Raw genomic sequence first — 19672 nt, 5'->3', positions numbered from 1 at the left:
TATCTAGAATTTCTGGTTCAAATGATCCTCTCAGGTCAATTTATACATTTTTATCTTTTGTGTCTATCCATCATATGTCTTTTCTTTATCAGCTTATAAAGTCCTGGAATATCATGACTAAGTCCTATTCATCTTTATTTTCCCCAGCTTGGAACACAGGGAATATAAGAAGTCTTTAGCAAGTTTGTAAAAAAAGAAAGATGACGTAAAACATTTCTTAAATAGAGAGGGCATTTGTAAAACTTGGAACATTTGAGCAATATTTACTCAGTCACCATGTGTTGTAAACTCTGTAGTCTCAGTTATTTTGAATATTTCACTAGAACAACTAATTATATAGGAGGTGTTAAATGAGAAGTTTTCTGTACTTGACTAAGTGCAAATAAATAATAAATGTGCCTTTTTATGAAAGTTGGACACTGAATGCTACTAGTTAGTCACATGTTCTGTTTTTAACACTATTCAACTGTGTTATGACTTAATGCTAAAAACACAGACTGAAAAAACAGGATCATTCAAATTGCCAAGTGTAAATATGAACATCAAGTGCTGGTTTACAAAATGACCAATGAAATCATTAATAAGTAAGCTCCAGGTACTGATTTGAATTACCACGATGATTTTATTTTTGCTAGCTCTAGGATAATCTCTTATTTGAGAATTTATATAGGAAAAAAAAACCATGCTAACTAAGTATACTATTTTCATTTTTAAAAACTTGTTTAATGTTCTTCTTTTTACTTTTTCTCCTGGTTTTATCCCCCTTTAGTTCCGAATCTTCTTTCACAACATGACTATTATGGAAATATGTTAAACATAACTGAATACTCATAACTATATCAGATTACTCACTGTCATGGGGAGGGATGAGAACTCAAAAGTTTACAAAAAGATGTGCTTATAAAATTATCTTTGCATATCATTGAAAAAATAAGATGAAACAACATATCATTCAACCCCCCCCCAAAAAAAAAACAGGTCTATGGCAATCAAGAAATCCAATGAAATATGAGGGCAAATATCTTTTAGACTTAAAAAAAAAAAAGAAAAAAGAAAAAAAGCCCGTGAGTTCAATTTGAACTGTGGGAAAAGTTCCAGAAAAGAACATTAAAAAGACAGCTGGCAAACACACAAAAAGGGAACGAGTGATGGTGAAGGGCCAACATAATCCCAAGAACACCCATGCCTTTTTCCAGATTTACTTCAGTGGATGAAGAAAATGCTGCAGACCGAGTTTCCCTAGACTATAATTTATTCTAAAGCTTTTGATAAAGTATCTCACATTCTTTTTGTGGAAAATATAGAAAAATATAGGTTAAATGATAATATAATCAGGGCGGCTAGGTGGTGCAGTGCATAGAGCACCGGCCCTGGAGTCAGGAGTACCTGTGTTCAAATCTGGCCTCAGACACTTACTAATTACCTTAGCTGTGTGGCCCTGGGCAAGCCACTTAAACCCATTTGCCTTGCAAAAAAAAAAAAAATGATAATACAATCAGATGGATACATACATAACTGGTTTGAGGGCCAGATTCAGAGAAGTTGTTAAGGCTTGAAGTCAATGTGACAGGAACCCCTCAGTGGAATACCCCTGAAATCTAAGCTTGACTCCATGCTATTGAATGTTTTTATTAATAATTTGGATAAAGGCATGGAGAAAATGGTCCTACAACTGGAAATTGTAAAGATTCACAAACATCTTGACAGCATTGGGGTAGTGGAAAACTTGACCCTTTGAGGACAAATAACATGACTATTATTCTATGCCTGTCCAATGGGGGGAACCATGACTAGACAGCAGGTCTAGATCTTTGAGTGGGCTGAACCTTATTATGACAAAGGCTATTATGGGGCAACCTAAATAGTTGACTAATCTTCGACTATCTGAAAAAGATTCCAGGATGAGGGAGGTAGTAGTCTCACGGTTCTCTACGGTCCTCAGACCTGAACAGCGCATTCTGTTTGACTCTGAGTACTTTGGTAGAAGGAAGATGCTGAAAAGTCAAAGAATGGTGGAGACAATAGAGATTAAAGGACCAAGGCATTACCCTGGCTTACTTTAAGATTCACCTTCTATAGGAATTCTTTCCTTACCCCTCCTAATTCCAGTGTTTTCTCAAAGGACATGAACAAGCAAACTTTTAAATAAAGAAGTCAAAGATATATATAGTCATGTTAAAAAAATACTCTAAATCATTATTGATTAGAGAAATGCAAATTAAAACAACTTTTGAGACATTATCTCATACCTATCAACCTAGCTAAATGGTAGAAGGGATGTGGGAAAATTAGGATACTAAAACATTGTGGATCTGTGAACTGATCCAATCATTATGGAGAACAATCTGGAATTATGCCCAAAGTATTATAAAATTCTGAATTAGCACTCCACTATTAGGTCAGTTTCCCAATAGGGGGCAGCTAGGTGGCACAGTGGACAGAGCACCGGCCCTGGAGTCAGAAAAACCTGAGTTCAAATCCAGCCTCAGACACTTAGTAATTATCTAGCTGTGTGGCCTTGGGCAAGTCACTCTTAAACCCATTGCCTTAAATGAATAAAATTTTCAATAAGAGGTCAATTTCCCATCAGGGAAAAAGTTCTAAATATTAATAGCAGCTCTCTTTGTGGAAACTGAGAGAATGCCCATCAAGTGGAGAATGACTAAACAAGTTGTGGTATATGACTGTGGTGGAATACTACTATGCTGTAAGAAATAATAAGAAGTGAGTATGATTTTTGAAAATGTGGAGAGATCTCATGAAATAATGAAGAATGAAATAAGCAGAACCAAGACTGTAGACAGTAATAGCAACATTGTCCCAAGAATGATTACGAATGACTAAGTTATTGTGAGAATTAAAAATATTCAAATCAACTATAAAGGACCTATGAAGGAAGATGCTATCCACCTCCAGAGAAAGAACTGATAAATAGAAGGGAGCACAGTATAGTTTTACATGAGTAACACACACACACACTTATAAGTGCATGTGAGTGAAAAGGTGGTCTTCTTTAGTGTAGGGTGGGAAGGGAGGAAGAAAGACACTTCAGAACTTAAAATGCAATAAAAAATGAAATTTTTAAAAATCCCAGTGCTTTTTCCTCTTTAATCCATACCTACCTGTACCTAGCTTGTTTGTGTCTTTGCTTGCACACTGTCTCTCTCATTAGACTAGGAGTTGCTTAAGAGCAGTTGTCTCTGGCTTCCTGTTGTACCCCGGTACTCAACACAAGGCTGGCACTTCTTAAGGGCCTAATCAATGTTTAATGAATTGACCTGGACTGAGAAGACTGAGGGAACTTGAAATCTGCTTTAATGTCATGAGCACTGTCTTACGGAGTTGGGGTTAGACTTTTTCCACTTGGTCTCATGGGCAGAGCCAGGAACATAAGAGAAAGTTACAGAGGCCTTCGGTCAGATGACAGGAATTCGACCTGATCTGAAGTGGAATGGGAGGCAGCTCCCCCCCCCCCCCCCGTCCCCCAACTCTAGGAGATCTTCCAGCAGAACCAGGGGGTCTCAGAAAGCCCAGGTGAGCACTGGTACAGTATCCTACCCATTCCAACCAAGATTCACATTCAAGAACACGTGATGGAGGCTATGCACAGGGCCAGGTTCAAGTTCCTTGCGTATCACAAGAATCCTATCTCCAAGAAGCTGCCCAAGTTCAATGCTGATGGCCAGAGGACCCATGGCAGTGTGCTCAAGGACAACCTGAACAGTCTCCTTTCCACAGTTGGGCGATGGGCTCTTTACTCACTGGGAAGGGTTCTGCAACAGTTGCCCTTTTAAAGTCCAAATAAAACTTTACCCTCCTAAAAAAAAAAATGGTTCTTTCTGCTTTCCATGCGGCAGATGTCATTTCCTATTACTTCCACCAGCTCCCTTCTCCTCATGATTTGCTATTTCTAATTTGCTTTGGGCTAAGGAATCAAATAATCAAGACTATCATAACTGTTAAGAATGGACTCTGAGTCACAGCTGAGGAACTATCCCCCAGAATAGATTTTTAGAAACAGCTCTTTATTACATCAATATTGGCTGCTCTGGCCCCGTTTCTGACAGCTTATTGATTCTGAGCTATGTCCCAGATAACTAAGTTACTCAGTAAGTGACCTGTGAAAAATTAGCTCATATATTTTTTAGCATTTCATCACTGCTATCAATCAGTAAGCATTTATTAAGTTTCTACCATAAGTTCATGGGCTACAAACTTACAAATAAGAAAAGACTAACTAGTAAAAACCTCCTGATGCAGTTAATGAGCCAATAGGAGAGCAATATCTGGTGTGACACAACATCTGGGCATAGAGATATGCAAAGGACCCTAGCCCTGAGATTTTCCTCTGTATTTGGCTGAAGGGTAGTCGCTGCAAGCTCAGTCACACTTGAAAATGGACTATTAGAGAAGACAAAGAACCCTCTCACTTAGCAGAGAGATATGGTTGTGAGGCCTAAGAAAATTCAGGATAGCAGGAAAAGTTTGTGACCCTGAGGTGGAATCCCTACTGTAGTCCACACGTGTGGAAGCAGCAGCAGCTTCACAAGATCAGCCCAGAGACAGTAAGGGGTTGGACAACTGGTCAGAAAGAGATCATAAAGGATCCTCTGCTGGCAATGGGTACAGCTGGCACTGATTAGCAGCCCACATACACTTCTGGATCACAGTTCCATGGCAGTGAAGAGCAGTGGGGTCAGTCACAAGGAAGTGGAGGCCTTGGTCACAAAGTGTTGGGCTTACAGACCTTTCTTTGTAAAGACCAAAGCACAGATCAGGAGACCAGTATCATAACTCTTCTAGTGGCTACCCTATCACCTTGAAAGAACCCAAAACTTGTAGATCTGAAGCTTAGGGCAGTGCCTCACCCAAAGTTGACCTGTCCAACTTTAACTTAGAATTCTGAACAATATGAAAATAACTACAAACAAAGCCTGGAAGAAAAATGCTAATTGGACCTATGTCCAACAAGAATTCCTGGAAAAGTAAAAGAAAGAGATGAATGGTAGAGGAAAGATGGGGGAAAAAATGAATGATGCAGGAAAATTATGAGAAGTTTGGTAAAAGAAGCAAAATAAAAATAAAATGCTGAAGTAATATTTTAAAAAACAGGAACAAAAAAAATCACTGAAATGAACTCTTAAAAAATCAGAATTGGCTAAAACGAAAAAGGAAAAAGAGGTAAAAAAGTTCCATGAAAGAAATAATTCCTTAAAAATGAGAATTGGGCAAGAGGAAGTTAATTCCATGAGACTTCAAAAAAATAATAAAACAAAGTCAAAAGAATACAAAAATATAAGAAAATGTGAAACATCCTAAAACTGACCTGGAAAGAGATCAAGATGAGATAATTATTGAAATATCTAAAAGTCATGATCCAAAAGAGTCTAGATATCACTGTTTCTACAAATTATCTTAGAAAATTGCCCCAATCATTTTAGATCCAGAGGTAAAACAGAAATTGAATGAATCCACCTATCACCTTCTGAAAAAGATCCCAAATTGAAAAGTCCCAAGAATATTATAGTTAAATTCCAGAATTATCAGGTCAAAGAGTAAATATTTCAAGCAGCCAGAAAGAAACAATTCAAATATTGTGGAGCCAAAGTCAGGATCACACAAGATATAGCAGCTTCCAAATCAAATGAGTAGAAAGCTTAGAATACATTCCGCAAGACAAAGGAGCTAATCAAAAATAACCTACTCAGCAAAACTTAGATTAATAATTCAGGAGGAGAAATAGACATTTAGTAAAATTGAGGGCTTTCAAGCATTTCTGATGAAAAGACCAGAGTTAAATAGAAAATATAGTATTCAAATATTAAAAAGGTAAACATGAAAGAGTAATCTTAAGGGTTTTGATAAAGTATATGTTTTTATATTACATTATATTACACAGACAGATGATATACACAACTCCTAAGAACTTTATGATTGTCAGAATAGTTAAAATTTATGTAGGTAGAGCCTGGATGTGAGATTAGGTTGGAATGATCTCAAAAAAAAAAAAAAAAAAAAGAAAGGTTGAGATAGATGGGTTCACTGGGAAAAGGGAGAAGAGAAGTAAAGTGGGGGAATATCTAAAACAGTGGGGGAATGCAAAGAAGAGCTTTTACAGTGGAGGAGAAAATGGGGGGGGAGGGGTTGTGGTGATAAATGTTCAAAGGATATAAACAGGCAGTTTCCAGAATAAATCAAAGTTATCTATAGCCATGTGAAAAAAATGCTGATAAGAGAAAGGCAAATTAAAACAATTCTGAAATACCAACTCACACCTAACTGAAATGACAATGCTAGAGAGGATGTGGGAAAATAGGTACACTAATGAACTTTTAGTGAAATTGTGAGCTGGTCCAACCATTACAGTTTTTTGTTTTGTTTTGTTGTAAGGCACCTAGCTGCCCCGGTCCAGCTAGTATGGAGAAAAATTTGAACTATATCCAAAGGGTTATAAAATAGCACATACCCGGGGCAGTTAGGTGGCTCAGCAGATAGAGCACCGGCCCTGGATTCAGAAGAACCTGAGTTCAAACCAAGGCTCAGACACTTAATAATTACCTAGCTGGTGACCATGGGCTAGTCACTTAACCCCACTGCCTTGCAAAAAAACTATAAAAATAACCCAACCAAACAAATAGTGCATACCCTTTGCCCCAGCAATATTACTACAAGTTTAATATCTTGAAGAGTTCAAAGAAAAAAAGAAAAAGACAAAAACATTTAGGGCAGCTCTTTGTTACAGTGGCAAAGAATTAGAACTGAGGGGATGCTCAACGATTAGAGAATGACTAAACAAGTTGTGGCATATGATTGTGATGGAGTAGTGTCATGCTAGAAGAAATCATGAAGTGCGGAGGTTTCAGAAAAACAAGACCTATATGACCTGATGCAAAATGCAGTGAGAAGACCTGAAATTTCACCCTGCATAGTAAGAGCAATGCTGTCATGATGATCAACTGTGAAAGATAATTCCAGAGGACTAGTGATAAAAAAAAAAAATACTTTCCATCTCCAGAAAAAGATCTGATGAACTGGCTGCAAACTGAATTTTTGATTTTCTCACTTTTTAACTATTTCTTGGGTTTTTATGGAAATATGTCTTACATGATTTTACATGTTTAATTGATATCATATTGTTTGCCTTCCCAGTGGATGCTGGAGGGAATGGGAAGGAGGGAACTTGAAACTCAAAATCTAAAAAGGAAAGGATACTAAAAATAAATAATATAAACTAATTTCAAAATAACTGATTTCCTTTATAAATTTATGTTATGTTTAGTTCTGTTTTGCTTTTTATATTAGGGGTGACTAGGTAGTGCAGCAGCTAAAAGCACTAGGTTTAGAATCAGGAAGATTCATCTCCCTGAGTTCAAATCTGGTCTCAGATACAAATTATGTAACCCTGGGCAAGTCATTTAACCTGTTTGACCCAATTATCTCATCTTTAAATTGAGCTGGAGAAGGAAATGGCCAAATCACTGAAGTATCTTTGCTAAGAAAACATCAAATGGGCTCATGAAGAGTCAGATATAACCAAACAACAACCCAACACAAAGTCTCTCCATTTTTCAACAGAATGACTTGTAACTCTATCAAATAGTATCAAAAAGTATAACCATATCATTCCATAAATCCACTAGTTTTGAAGTTTATTCAAAAAGAGCAAATAAGGGTCTTCTGGCATAACTTGTTCTAGAGGAAGTCATAAGGATTCTTTGTAGACACTACTTCCTTACCTAGATGTTCTCTTTAATAATACATTCCAGAATTGTCCCAAGAATCCAAGCTTGCTGGCCTCTATTGAAGATTCCTTTCTCTTAGCACCTTTGAAAATCAGAACAAGTGCCTCTCTGCAGATCTGCTACATCTCTTGTGTTCTTCATAAGCTCTGGAAAAGTTTGTCTAATGGTGGTGCCACAACTTCATCTGCCAGTACTTTCAGTCCCCAACTATGAAATTCATCTGTACCAGATCACGTAAATGTTTTCTTTTTTGCCTCCTTACTCATTCTGAGTTATCAACTCCTTCTTAGTCATTTTTGTTCTGTTCTTTCTAGGCCAAAAATCATTCTTTCCTGTATTGACAGTCAACATCTCATCTGGTTCAATTCTGGCTATGATCCTCCTCCTCCTCCTCTGTTCCAAACCACAGTACATCTGGTACTCCAGTCCCCACCAAAGAAACTCATTGATGTCCTCCATTTTTCTTGCTTCCTCTAGCTACTTTGGAACCTTATCACTTCTAAAGTCTCTCTATGAAATCATGTGATTTTGGGGAATCATCTTTTTTTTGCCTCCCCTTGCTTCTATCATATATAGATAGGTGGAAATTATAGCTCTCTCCATCTTAAATCTAAGTTGCATAGTGAGTTCATCATAGATCTACATATGCCTCTCCATATGACTACTGTTTTTTTCTTTTTCTGCCTTCAGAACTCAATTCTATGAGGTTCCCATTCCTCTTAAGTTCCAGGGATCCTGCCTTTCCCATTTAAATTCTACAGAAGGAAAATCTTGGTGACAATTAGAGCCACCCAAAAGGGGAATGGGATACCTTGGGAAATAGTCAATTCTGCCTCACTAGAGGTCTTCACACAAAACTTGGCCTACGAGTTGGAGACAATGGGGCAAGAATTCTTGTTTAGGTCAAAGTCACACTAGCTGCCTCCTTAAATCTCTTCCTGCTCTACTGCAAGGCAAATTGTTTATAGAGTCCTATTACTGTGCATTTCTGTCTTTCACAACTCCCAATTAATTTTCCTGTTTCTCCCTGATAATGCACAAGCAGAGTTTGAACAATGACCATACATGCCTAATTAAAGTTGATGCCAAATGACTAAAACAAATACTTATTTTCAACTATGTCTAATCTTTTTATTTCAAAAATGTTACTTGGTGGTGAAATTATTAGATATTAAAAATCACTTTGATATTACTTATTCAGTAATTAAAAAGACATTCATTAAGCATATACTACATGGAATAGATTACATTAAGTGCTTGAGGAACTATAAAAATAAACACAGTAAGCTTTGTTTTAAAGAGACAATTTTCAAGTAAAGCCATTTCTATCCTAGCATATAAAACATGTAACACTGGAAAGCATTAGATAAACATTAAAATGAACAATTCTTTGTCTCCAGTTGTTTGCAAAATATTTTGGTTATAGTGACAAAGAGAGGAATGAGGATTTCGCTGTAGCTTTTAAAAAAAAATAACAAAGATTCTGCAGAAAAGTGGCTTATCAACAGTCTAATAGTTAAACTATTGGCAATCCCCCCAATATTACTGAAACTTTAAATGGAATCAAATTACCATTACCATTCTAATTACATTATTTATACTACTCTGCTTTTGCTATGTACTATTCAAAATTTTTCCAACATAATTCAAATTCAGATTAAAAAATACTCACCATTAAAATGAGCTTTTGGTATTTTTGCTTCAAGTCTTTCATGCTTGCTGTAGGCTCTGCACCCAGAACACTGTACCAGTCCTTTCGAGGGAAGGGTTCAAAAGCCATGGTACACTGCCCAAGGCCTTTCCTTAATGTACTGCATTAAAAATATTGAAAATACTTCATTACACTTCACATTAATCTAATGGAAAAGGGAGGAAGCAATTAGATTGGAAAGTCTGACAATGTTTACATAGCTCATATTTATAGTTTTATGGTTTCGGAAGCACTTGATACATATCATCTCATTTGAGCTTCACAAAATCAATCAATAAGCATTTATTAAGAGTCTGTATTAGGCACTGGGTGAGGAATAAGAATAATGATGAATGAAACACTACTAACAGGAATTTACACTGTAATGGAGAAAATGATATCTTTGCACACACATATATATAATACAGTCATATAAACATAAATTCACGTACACATATATAATCTATGTGTACAAGTAAAATGCTCCATCCTTCCTTGGCCCCTCTAAGGACTCCAGAGAAAAGTGACCTTTCCTGCCTGAGGCTCTCACCCCCCCCCATCACCACTGGGCCTTTCTCATGCACTCTATTTGACACTGGATTTTATGAACATCTTCCATATGTACCCCTCCTCTGCACTGGCACAGCTGCCAGCCTGGTGCAGGCTCCTGTCACCTCTTCCTGTCTCTCTAGACTGTCTACTACTGAGCTGCCAAGGGCATCTTCCCAAAGTTCAGGTTTGACTGGACTTTACTCCTTGACTCATTAAACTCCTCTAGATCTCTATTATCTCCAGGATCAAATCCAAAATTCTATTGAACATCTAAAGACTTTCACAACTTGGTCTCTTCTTGCCTTTCCAGTCTTCCAGATTTTACTCCCTTCGGAGCCTTCTACACTCTAAGGACAATGAATGCTCTCCCTTCTCCAGGCTTCCTCAGTTAAATAAAGAGACCAAGAGTGGTTTCGTGTAGAAAGTGGTGCTTGGGCTGCATCTTGAAGAGAGACATGCTATGTGTGGGGATGGGGAGAGGGGATGGTACAGGGAAAGGAGAGTTATCTAGTGCAAAGACATAGGAAAGAAGGAATGGAGTAAGGTGGGTGAGGAATAGAGAGAAAATCAGTTTGCTTGGATCACAAGTGTGGGAAGGGGAATAATGTCCAAAAAAGGCTGAAATGACAGCTTGGAGTCAGCCTGTCAAAGGCATTAAAAGTTAGAATTTCCATTAAGTCAGTTTGATAAGTTTCTGCTACCTATGTGACCTTGGGTGGGACACTTCTTGGAGACTGTTTTCTAGTCTGTAAAATAAAAGGGTCAGTTAAAATCATCACTAAGGCCTATTTTAAATCCAGAAGTGTTATGTCCATATTTTATAGAAGAGGAAATCATTTTTCCTTCCATTACCTCAGGTAAATTACAATTATTGTACAATTATATCTTAATTCAACTCTCTCAAAGAATTGCATTTAAAAATCCCCAGTCATGTGGAAATAAATTAAACGTAAGATAAAAGGATAAATCAAACTTAATTACCTAAGAGAAATTAGATGTAGATTGACAGGGTATCTAAGTTCACAGATTTAGGTGATGATGGTTGTTCTTCATTCTCAAAGACCATGACATCAGGGTGGTGAGGCCATGACAAGCATATGAACTGAATTGGGGGGGGGGGGGGTCACCAGCCTCACTCTCTCCTCTGGAGCATCTGGGTCCAGCGGCTAGATATGAATCAGGATGACTGGAATGAGTCAGTCAAGCTTAAGTGACTTGCCCAAGGTCACACAGTTTGTGTCAAGTGTCTGAGACTGCACTTGAACTTGGGTCCTCCTGACTTCAAGGCCAGTACTCTCTACAGTTGCCCCTTAAGAGTTATGTAATGGTTCACATTGTAGTCCCAGAGATAAAGAGGAAGGCTAGAACAGCTGAAAGAATACTCATTCTGATGTGCCAGGAAACGAATTCAAATCCCATTTCTCATTTTACTACCAGTGTGAGCCAGGACAAGTAATTTTCTCTTTCTGGCCTCCAGTTTCTTCAAATGTAGAGGTCACTTAGTTCAAATTCCTTATTTCAGAGATGGAGAAACTAGGGTTAGGGGACTTGGCCAGGGTCACACAAGAAGGAAAATCAGAAAGTGTACTAGAACCCAGGTCTCCTGACATCAGTGTCCATGTTCTCACAATGTATTTTGGACCTTCAAATAAATTCACTGGATCTCCCAACAACCTCCTCAGACAGTTAACACGATTGTCCCCCTAACACAAACAAGGAGCTGAGGCTGAATAAGGTTAAATCATTCTTCAAACCCAAATCATCCACCTCATGACTGGAGAGTTCCCTTGGAAAACAACAGCTTGGACTCCAGGCCGTTTCCTAATATTGAATCTAGAAGAGGCTGAGAACTCAATGCTTGCTCTCTGGGATGTCAGCAGAGGAAAAAAGTGATTTTTTTTAAACTGTAAAAAAATTAATTTATTTGAGTTCTGATAATTTTGAAATAAAAATTTGGTTGTATTTTTAAAAGCTGCGATTCCTGTCATATTCTGTGGTTAATCTTACTTTGCTTATTAAAAAGTGACTTTTTTTTACTGTAAAAAATTAATTTATTTCAGTTCTGCTATTTTTGAAATACAAATTTGGTTGTATTTTTAAAGCTAGGATTCTTATCACATTCTATGGTTAATCTTACTGTGCTTATTTAAAATGACTTTTTTACTGTAAAAAAATTAATTTATTTGAGTTCTGATATTTATGAAATATAAATTTGGTTGTATTTTAAAGCTAGGATTCTTATCACATTCTGTGGTTAATCTTACTGCGCTTATAAAAAAAGTGACTTTTTTACAGTAAAAAATTAATTCATTTGAGTTCTGCTATTTTTGAAATACAAATTTGGTTGTATTCTTAAAGCTGTGATTCTTGTCGCATTCTGGGGGTAATCTTGCTGTGCTTATTAAAAAAGTGACTTTTTACTGTAAAAAATTAATTCATGTGAGTTCTGCTATTTTTGAAATACAAATTTGGTTGTATTCTTAAAGCTGTGATTCTTGTCGCATTCTGGGGGTAATCTTACTGCGCTTATAAAAAAGTGACTTTTTACTGTAAAAAATTAATTCATGTGAGTTCTGCTATTTTTGAAATACAAATTTGGTTGTATTCTTAAAGCTGTGATTCTTGTCACATTCTGGGGGTAATCTTGCTGTGCTTATTAAAAAAGTGACTTTTTAAAAACTGTCTTTTTTTCCTAATTACCTGCCCAGGGAGATGCCAACATCTGTCCTCTTGTAAGGTCTGAGCTCCCCATTTCTCTGCCAGCCTCTCTGCAGGTCCACACGGGGCAGAATGTCTCTGAGAGGGGCCATTCCTGTTCGTTACTCTCTGAATCTTTGGTTTTAGCTATTATTTCTGTCCTGATGGAGACTACAGGCAGCTGCCACGGGACGAAGGCCCGAGGGTCGGGGGGCGTCAGGGCAGAAGGGCCTGGGGGGCTCGGACGCTCACAGTCGCTGCAGCTCTGCCTCAGTTTCCTCGTTGTAAAGCGGGGTTCAAGGGCAGCCCCCCGCTGCCGGGGCTGTGGCGAGGACGCACTGGGGCGGGAGGCCCCCGGGATGGATGGATGTTTGCAAGTGCGGGCTCGCCAGCCAGCGTGCCGGGGGCGGGACTTCCGGCCAGTCACTTCCCCCCCCCGGGCCCCGGCCTCAGTTCCCCCACCTGTCAAAGCAGGTCGGGGCGAGTGGCCCGTCCCCCGCCCGCACTCCCCCCGCCCCCCACGGGACGCCGTCTTACCGGAGCGCCGGCCGCGGAGGGGCACAGGCCGGGGGGGGAGGGGGCGGCGCCGCAACCTTTCCGGCGGAAGCAGGTCGAGAGTCCCGCCCCGGCCGGCGGGGAAGCCTCGGTTTCCGGCCGGGCCACGATAGCTGCGACACCGGGACGCGGCGTCCTGACGACCTCGCCGCCGTCTCCATGGCACCCGGACGCCCCCGCGCTCCGGCCACTGCGCAGACTCGGCCCCGCCTCCGGCCCGGGGCTCCCGCCCCTTTGTAGGTGAGGGAAGGCCTCCAGGTGCGCGTGGAGCGGCCGCGCCGGCGCTGCCCCAAGTCTCCCCTGGCGGAGGCCGGGGTGGCCGCCTGCTCCTCGGGGAGACAGCGGGGCCGTTCCCAGCCGCGGGACAGCAACTCCGCAGCCACACCCCCTGAGCTTTTCGTTGTTTTTAGTTATTTTTGCAAGGCAGTGGGGCTAAGTGGTGTGCCCAAGGCCATTATGGGTCATTATGAAGTGTCTGAGGTCGGATTTGAACTCAGGTCCTCCTGACTCCAGAACCGGTGCTCTATCCACTGTACCACCTAGCCACCCCCGATGATCTATTATTATTGTTATTATTATTATTATTTATTATTATTATCATTGTTTTAAGTTTTTGCAAGGCAGTGGGGCTAAGTGGTGTGCCCAAGGCCATTATGGGTCATTATGAAGTGTCTGAGGTTGGATTTGAACTCGGGTCCTCCTGACTCCAGGCAGTGCACTATCTGCTGTACCACCTAGCCGCCCCCGATGATCTATCATTATTATCCATCATCATTATCATTATTATTTATTATTGTTTTAGGTTTTTGCAAGGCAATGGAGCTAAGTGGCTTGCCCAAGGCCACACAGCTAGGTAATTATTAAGTGTCTGAGGAACAACTTGAACTCAGGTCCTCCTGACTCCAGGGCCGGTGCTCTATCCACTGCGCCGCCCCTCCATGAACTTTTACATTGTTACTTTCTAAGAGCTCATAAGTGTGTTACATGTTTCAAAACTTCCCCCAAACTAGATTATTCTCCCCCACAAGTACATCCGGATGTCGGGGAGAAAATGAGATCAAATTTATAGTAAATGGTGTGGCAAAGGCTGTCTCACATCCCCGAATTGCTGGTAGCCCCCCTTTTTTTAGACTTAAAGGTTTTATTTATTTTGAATTCTACAATTTTCCCCCCACAAAAGGCAATTTGCCAGCCTTTATGTTGTTTCCATGGTATACATTGATCCAAGTTGAATGTGATGAGAGAGAAATCATATCCTGAAGGAAGAAACAAAAGTATAAGAGATAGCAAGATCAAACAATAAGATATCAGGTGTTTTTTCTAAATTAAAGGGAATAGGGGCAGCTAGGTGGCAAACTGGATAGAGTACCGGCCCTGGAGTCAGGAGTACCTGGGTTCAAATCCGGTCTCAGACACTTAATAATTACCTAGCTGTGTGGCCTTGGGCAAGTCACTTAACCCCATTTGCCTTACAAAAACCTTAAAAAATCAATCAATCAATCAATCAATTAAAGTCAATAGTCCTTGGTCTTTGTTCAAACTCCACAGTTCTTTCTCTGGATACAGATGTATTCTACATTGCAGACAGCCCCAAATTGTCTCTGTTGCACTGATGGAATGAGCATGTCCATCAAGGTTGATCATCTTCCCCATGGTGCTGTTAGGGTATACGGTGTTTTTCTGGTTCTGCTCATCTCACTCAGCATCAGTCCATGCAAATCCCACCAGGCTGGAAGTCCTTTTTTCTCCTTTTGTGAAATCCCCATGAAGTTCTCTTTAGGTAGGATGTGGTTGATTTTTTTCCTCCCACCCCCACACCGGGCTCCTTTGTAGACCCTTGAAGCTTTCTTCCATCTTCAGATTCTAATCAGTCCCTCCCCTCAGCTGTTCCAATGATTCTGCTAGGACCCAAAACCTTTGAGAGTTCCCAAGTTCTGCCTTTGGTCATGGGGAAAGTGGGGCAACTAGAGAGGAGTCAAAGACTCTTCTTCTGAAAGGCTTAGTAATAAGAGGTCTAAAATCCTTAATTCTTTGAAAGAGGAGCATTCTGAAAATTGCAAATCAGCAACATGAATAGAGGACAGTCTAGACAAATGCATGAAAGTGGGTTGTGACACCTATAGTTTGAGGAACAGCTCATAGTACAAACTGACTCAGATTTAGATGTTTGAAAGGGGGTAATGTAGACTAAATATAGAAAGGTAGATTGGGACCAGATTTTTGAAAGAACCATACTAAGCAGTTTGTATTTAATCCTTGGCGGGGCTGCCATTGAAGGATTTTGATATGGTTGGAAGAATTTTAATTATTGAGTGAAGGGTAGGTTGGAGGGGAGACTGAAAGTAATAAGGTCAATAGATCCTGGATCTACCCCATAAATGTTTTGAGTTTATTCACTCAAGTCTTGTTTTGAACTCCTCAAATTTTTGTGAATGTTTACATTGACTGAGATCCTTCTCAATTTGTCTTGCTTTCAAGTTGCCCTCTTGACAAAATTGCCTGCTTGTGGTTTATGTGCACCTACCTTGTCTGAATCCTATATAACGGAGACCTTATAGACTAGAGCCATGACAAGAGGGAACTGCACCTTCTTTCTAGCTTTTTCTCCTCTACCAAATGACCAAATAAGTTTCTTTCTAAAACGATTTCAATTTATGGAGTTTGTTCTCACAAATGAGAGTTCTGGTGGTAGTGATGGGATCCTACGAGTTGATCCTAGGAGCCTGAAGACTCTTTGAGTCTTAGCATTGAACTTGGGAGGGATTGAATCAGCCTGTCAAGAACCTGGTGAATCCCCCTTGGGTTCAGGTCAGGTACAGTTCAGACCTTAACTCTGGGTGTCCAAAATATTAGGGGACTGCTTGGTCCAGGGAAAGATTAGGGTGGGGTTAGAGTTAGTTTGGGCCACCCTAATCTGTCAGATATTATCCCTTTGATTTGATAGTTCAAGGACTGGTAAGCAGCTACTTTAAAAAAAAAATGTGGTTAAATTAGATTTGTCCTTTAGTAGAATTTCTTTTTTTTCCTCTACCTGTATTTCTTCTCATCTCTTCTAAGATGTCTGCTCTGGAACTGAACATTAGCCAACCAGATATACTGGTGAACAGGGGAATTAGCTCTCCACTGATTTTCTTATGTTGACCTATGCTAGAGGGAAGCTTGTATTTGGAAGGCAGTGAGGTAGATTTTGATAGGGGCTTCTAGTGCCCAAATCTGCTAGCATGCTCAAGGTTTTATCTGTTTATCTTGAAGAACTTTGAAGGGAAACACCTCCTCAATTATAAATACTGTACTAAAAGTAAACGCCAAAGGGTGTGGAAAAGTAATAGAATCTCAAAACTGCCCTCCTAGCAACCTGTAATATTTAGCAGGGACTTTTCCTCTAACTTTTTTGATTGCACTTGCTTTTCTTTTTCTTTCTTTCTTTCTTTCTTTCTTTCTTTCTTTCTTTCTTTCCTTGGCAAGGCAGTGGGGTTAAGTGACTTACCCAAGGTCACACAGTTAATTGTCTGAGGTTGGATTCAAACTCAGTTCCTCCTGACTCCAGAGCCAATGCTCTATCTACTGCAACACCTACCCGCTCCCTGATTACACTTTCATTATGAGATGAGGAAAATTTTTCTTTTTTGTCTCCACCTTCACAACCGTGGCCAAGTTGGAGACTGTAGCAGTAAAGACAGACAAGAAAAGAAGGGAAATCTTTTTTTTCCTGGTTTGTAGGAACTTATGGCATTATAAACCAATCAGAAACTAAAGTTTATAATTGAAATGTTACCCAAAATTTCAAATTATGGTTTAAAAGTTTTTGTAAATGCTTAGTGGAGGATGAAATTATTCTACTTGAAGGTGATTATACCTACTGGAGAATAAGCCAGACTGAAGCTAATTTGAATTGATTCAACAGACTTAATTATAGAGATAAACTGATAGCTAAGACACTTAAATTGAAATTGGGCAACTCAAGAAGTAAAATTTTAGCAATTGAATGATATTCCATAAGAAACTCTGTACGAGAGATTCAGTGGAATATTAGACTAAAATTATGATTGGAAATAAGATGGACAGAAGACAAATAGAAAAGACAAAGTGAAATGTGTAATCAGAACGTTACCAGAAAGGTTGGAGTCCCTTTGCACTGACATTGTAAATGGAGGGTTTGAAGGTAAAGGGTTGGAGTTTTAGAAAAAAGAAGTTTGAGAAGGTTTTTTTTTTTTTTTATTGAGATAGGAGAATATGATAAGCTTTTTGGAGAAATGACTGTTAGCAAATTCAGAAAACAATATTTACCGGATGGAAACTAGAAATAAATTTGTAACATGTAAATTATTTGAGTATGATAGATTAAAATTCTGTTCCTGAAGGATCATTAGAAAGGCATGTCCCAATCCTTAGAGACTTATAGGCTTCAAAAAAAGAGGGATAGGGAGTGAAACTGCTACTATAAATCTTTGAAAGTGAGTGAACTGAAAGTAGTTTGGTCTATAATTTGAGGTAGCTGGTAGCAAATAACCCTTAGGAAACTTGAGGTTTTTAGTGTTACCATTTGTGATTGGGAATCCAGATTTATTTTGAATGAAGTTTATTCTGAAATTAAATTATATAATTTAGCCTCATTTAAAGTAACATATTCTCCTTATTAGGATAATTATGACACGGAAACGGTTCAAATTCTATCTCAAAAACTTACTGGCTGTGTGACACTGAGCAAGTCATTTCATCTCTGTTGGATTTCCTTACCTGTAAAATGAGATGATAGCAGCTACCTCCCAGTGTTGTTTTAAGGATCAAGATAGTAACTGTAAAGCACCTAGCATAATGCTTATCACCTAGTAGGAACTACGTAATATTAGCTATTATTATAATCATCAAGTATAATTTTTCTATACTGCCTTCCAATGCAATTGGTATAGAATGCCAAATCAATAGTTAAATGATTTTCGATATTAGAAAATTTAGAATTGCCTTCAAATGAATTGATGTTATTTGCTTGACAAACTTTTTTAGTTATGCTTAAATATATATATATATATATATATATATATATACATATATCTATATGTAAAGCATTGTTTATGTTATTTTTAGGCTTCTAGTTTTCCTACATTGTAAAGTTTGAGAAATTGTTAAAGAGGAAGTGCTGTTAATTTAAAAAAATGACACTTAGAATGTGTTTCAATTGTATCATTAGAAAAATAACCTTTTATTTTAATCTGGGTGCTGTTAGATTATGAATTGAACTGTTAAAAGAATGTGTTGCAGAGTGTGAAAAAACTGTTAAGTATTTAATTAGGTATATTTTACTTTGAAAATGAATAAAAATAATAATACGTTGCTGTTGGGAGGGGGTCAGTGCAGAGGTACACCAGACCTTTTAAGTTGTATATTATTAAATTGTACCTATGAACAAATATTAGTATTACAATTTCATCTTTGAGTCGACTTAGTAATAATAGACCTTAAATATAAAGATTTTATTTTTGTTTTAGGGATTAATAGGCAATATAGATATATGTTAGCTGGGAGACTTCTAGTACACAGCATTTTTCTGTTTTTTTTTTAATGAATTATCTTACATTCACTATATGTGTAAAACTTCAGAAAGCAGGTTTTCTTAATTTTTTTAATGATCGATTTCACTTGACAGATTTAAACTAGAAAGGATGACGATAATAATAATAATAATAATAATAATAATATATGAATAATAATACCCTAGCCTTAAGCTATGATTAATAAAATATTGTTACATGGGGCACAAAATCTCTTGGGACTGCAATTTGATATTTTCCTGAATTTTGTTTTGGACATAAATCATCCTAATTGTCATTAAGTCAATAAAGTACTTTTCAAAGGATGTGCCATTGTGCTGCCCAAAGGAATATGGTCTGAGAACTGTTACAAGAGTGTGCCTGAGCAGGTTGAGGAATTGCTGTGAAGGTTTTATAGGTGAAGATAGGTTCCTCTTGGTTCTGTGTCCCCATTGCTCTATATTTCTATTCTGAACAGGAGATTTTCTCACTTGGTTAATTCTGAGCTTGGCTATGATACCCTGTGAATAATGTGGAACTTTTTGACTGTACTATTAACTATGACTTTTACTTGAAATCTGACAAAACTAAGGAAATTTTTTCCCTATTATACTTATGTCAGGTCAAACATTTGCCCTTGAAGGGATTGTTTTGATACTGGTGTAGCTATGTTTTTCCTTTATTCCTTCATAGCAAATTTCTATAATTAGGAAAGACAAAATGTAGGAGTTTTAGGCATTGAAATAGTAAAGCATCTCAGAATTATTATAATAAGATACAAATATAAAGATTTTTTTTACTATTTTTAATCATATTTTATGGTTGTCACTCTATCCTAAGCAATTATGTAAAATGAGTTCTTAGACTTGCTAATAATTATAAACTCTCTGTATGACTTTGGGTTGTTT

General features: G+C 38.3%; 1 protein-coding gene across 3 annotated transcripts in view; it reads right to left on the bottom strand.

Annotated features, from left to right (window-relative positions):
* DNAJC24 (DnaJ heat shock protein family (Hsp40) member C24) overlaps window positions 1-13321 on the bottom strand; it is a 58220-nt gene extending 44899 nt beyond the window's left edge. The window contains exons 1-3 of one of the 3 annotated variants that reach the window (XM_074230429.1): window positions 12685-12753; window positions 10966-11150; window positions 9415-9553 (exon numbers count right to left, since the gene is read on the bottom strand). In XM_074230429.1, coding sequence (XP_074086530.1) covers window positions 9415-9522 — 108 coding nt within the window. In that variant the 5' untranslated portion in view covers window positions 9523-9553; window positions 10966-11150; window positions 12685-12753. Of the gene's footprint in view, window positions 1-9414; window positions 9554-10965; window positions 11151-12684; window positions 13135-13218 lie in introns of those variants that run through there. The other 2 variants (XM_074230430.1, XM_074230428.1) reach the window with 2 other exon arrangements.
* Window positions 13322-19672: the final 6351 nt, after the last annotated feature.

Source organism: Macrotis lagotis, chromosome 3 (assembly GCF_037893015.1).
Source record: "Macrotis lagotis isolate mMagLag1 chromosome 3, bilby.v1.9.chrom.fasta, whole genome shotgun sequence".
In the NCBI taxonomy this organism is placed as follows: Eukaryota; Metazoa; Chordata; class Mammalia; order Peramelemorphia; family Peramelidae; genus Macrotis; species Macrotis lagotis.
The sequence above is the reverse complement of the archived record's forward strand: the minus strand, read 5'-3'. Positions and strand labels throughout refer to the sequence as shown.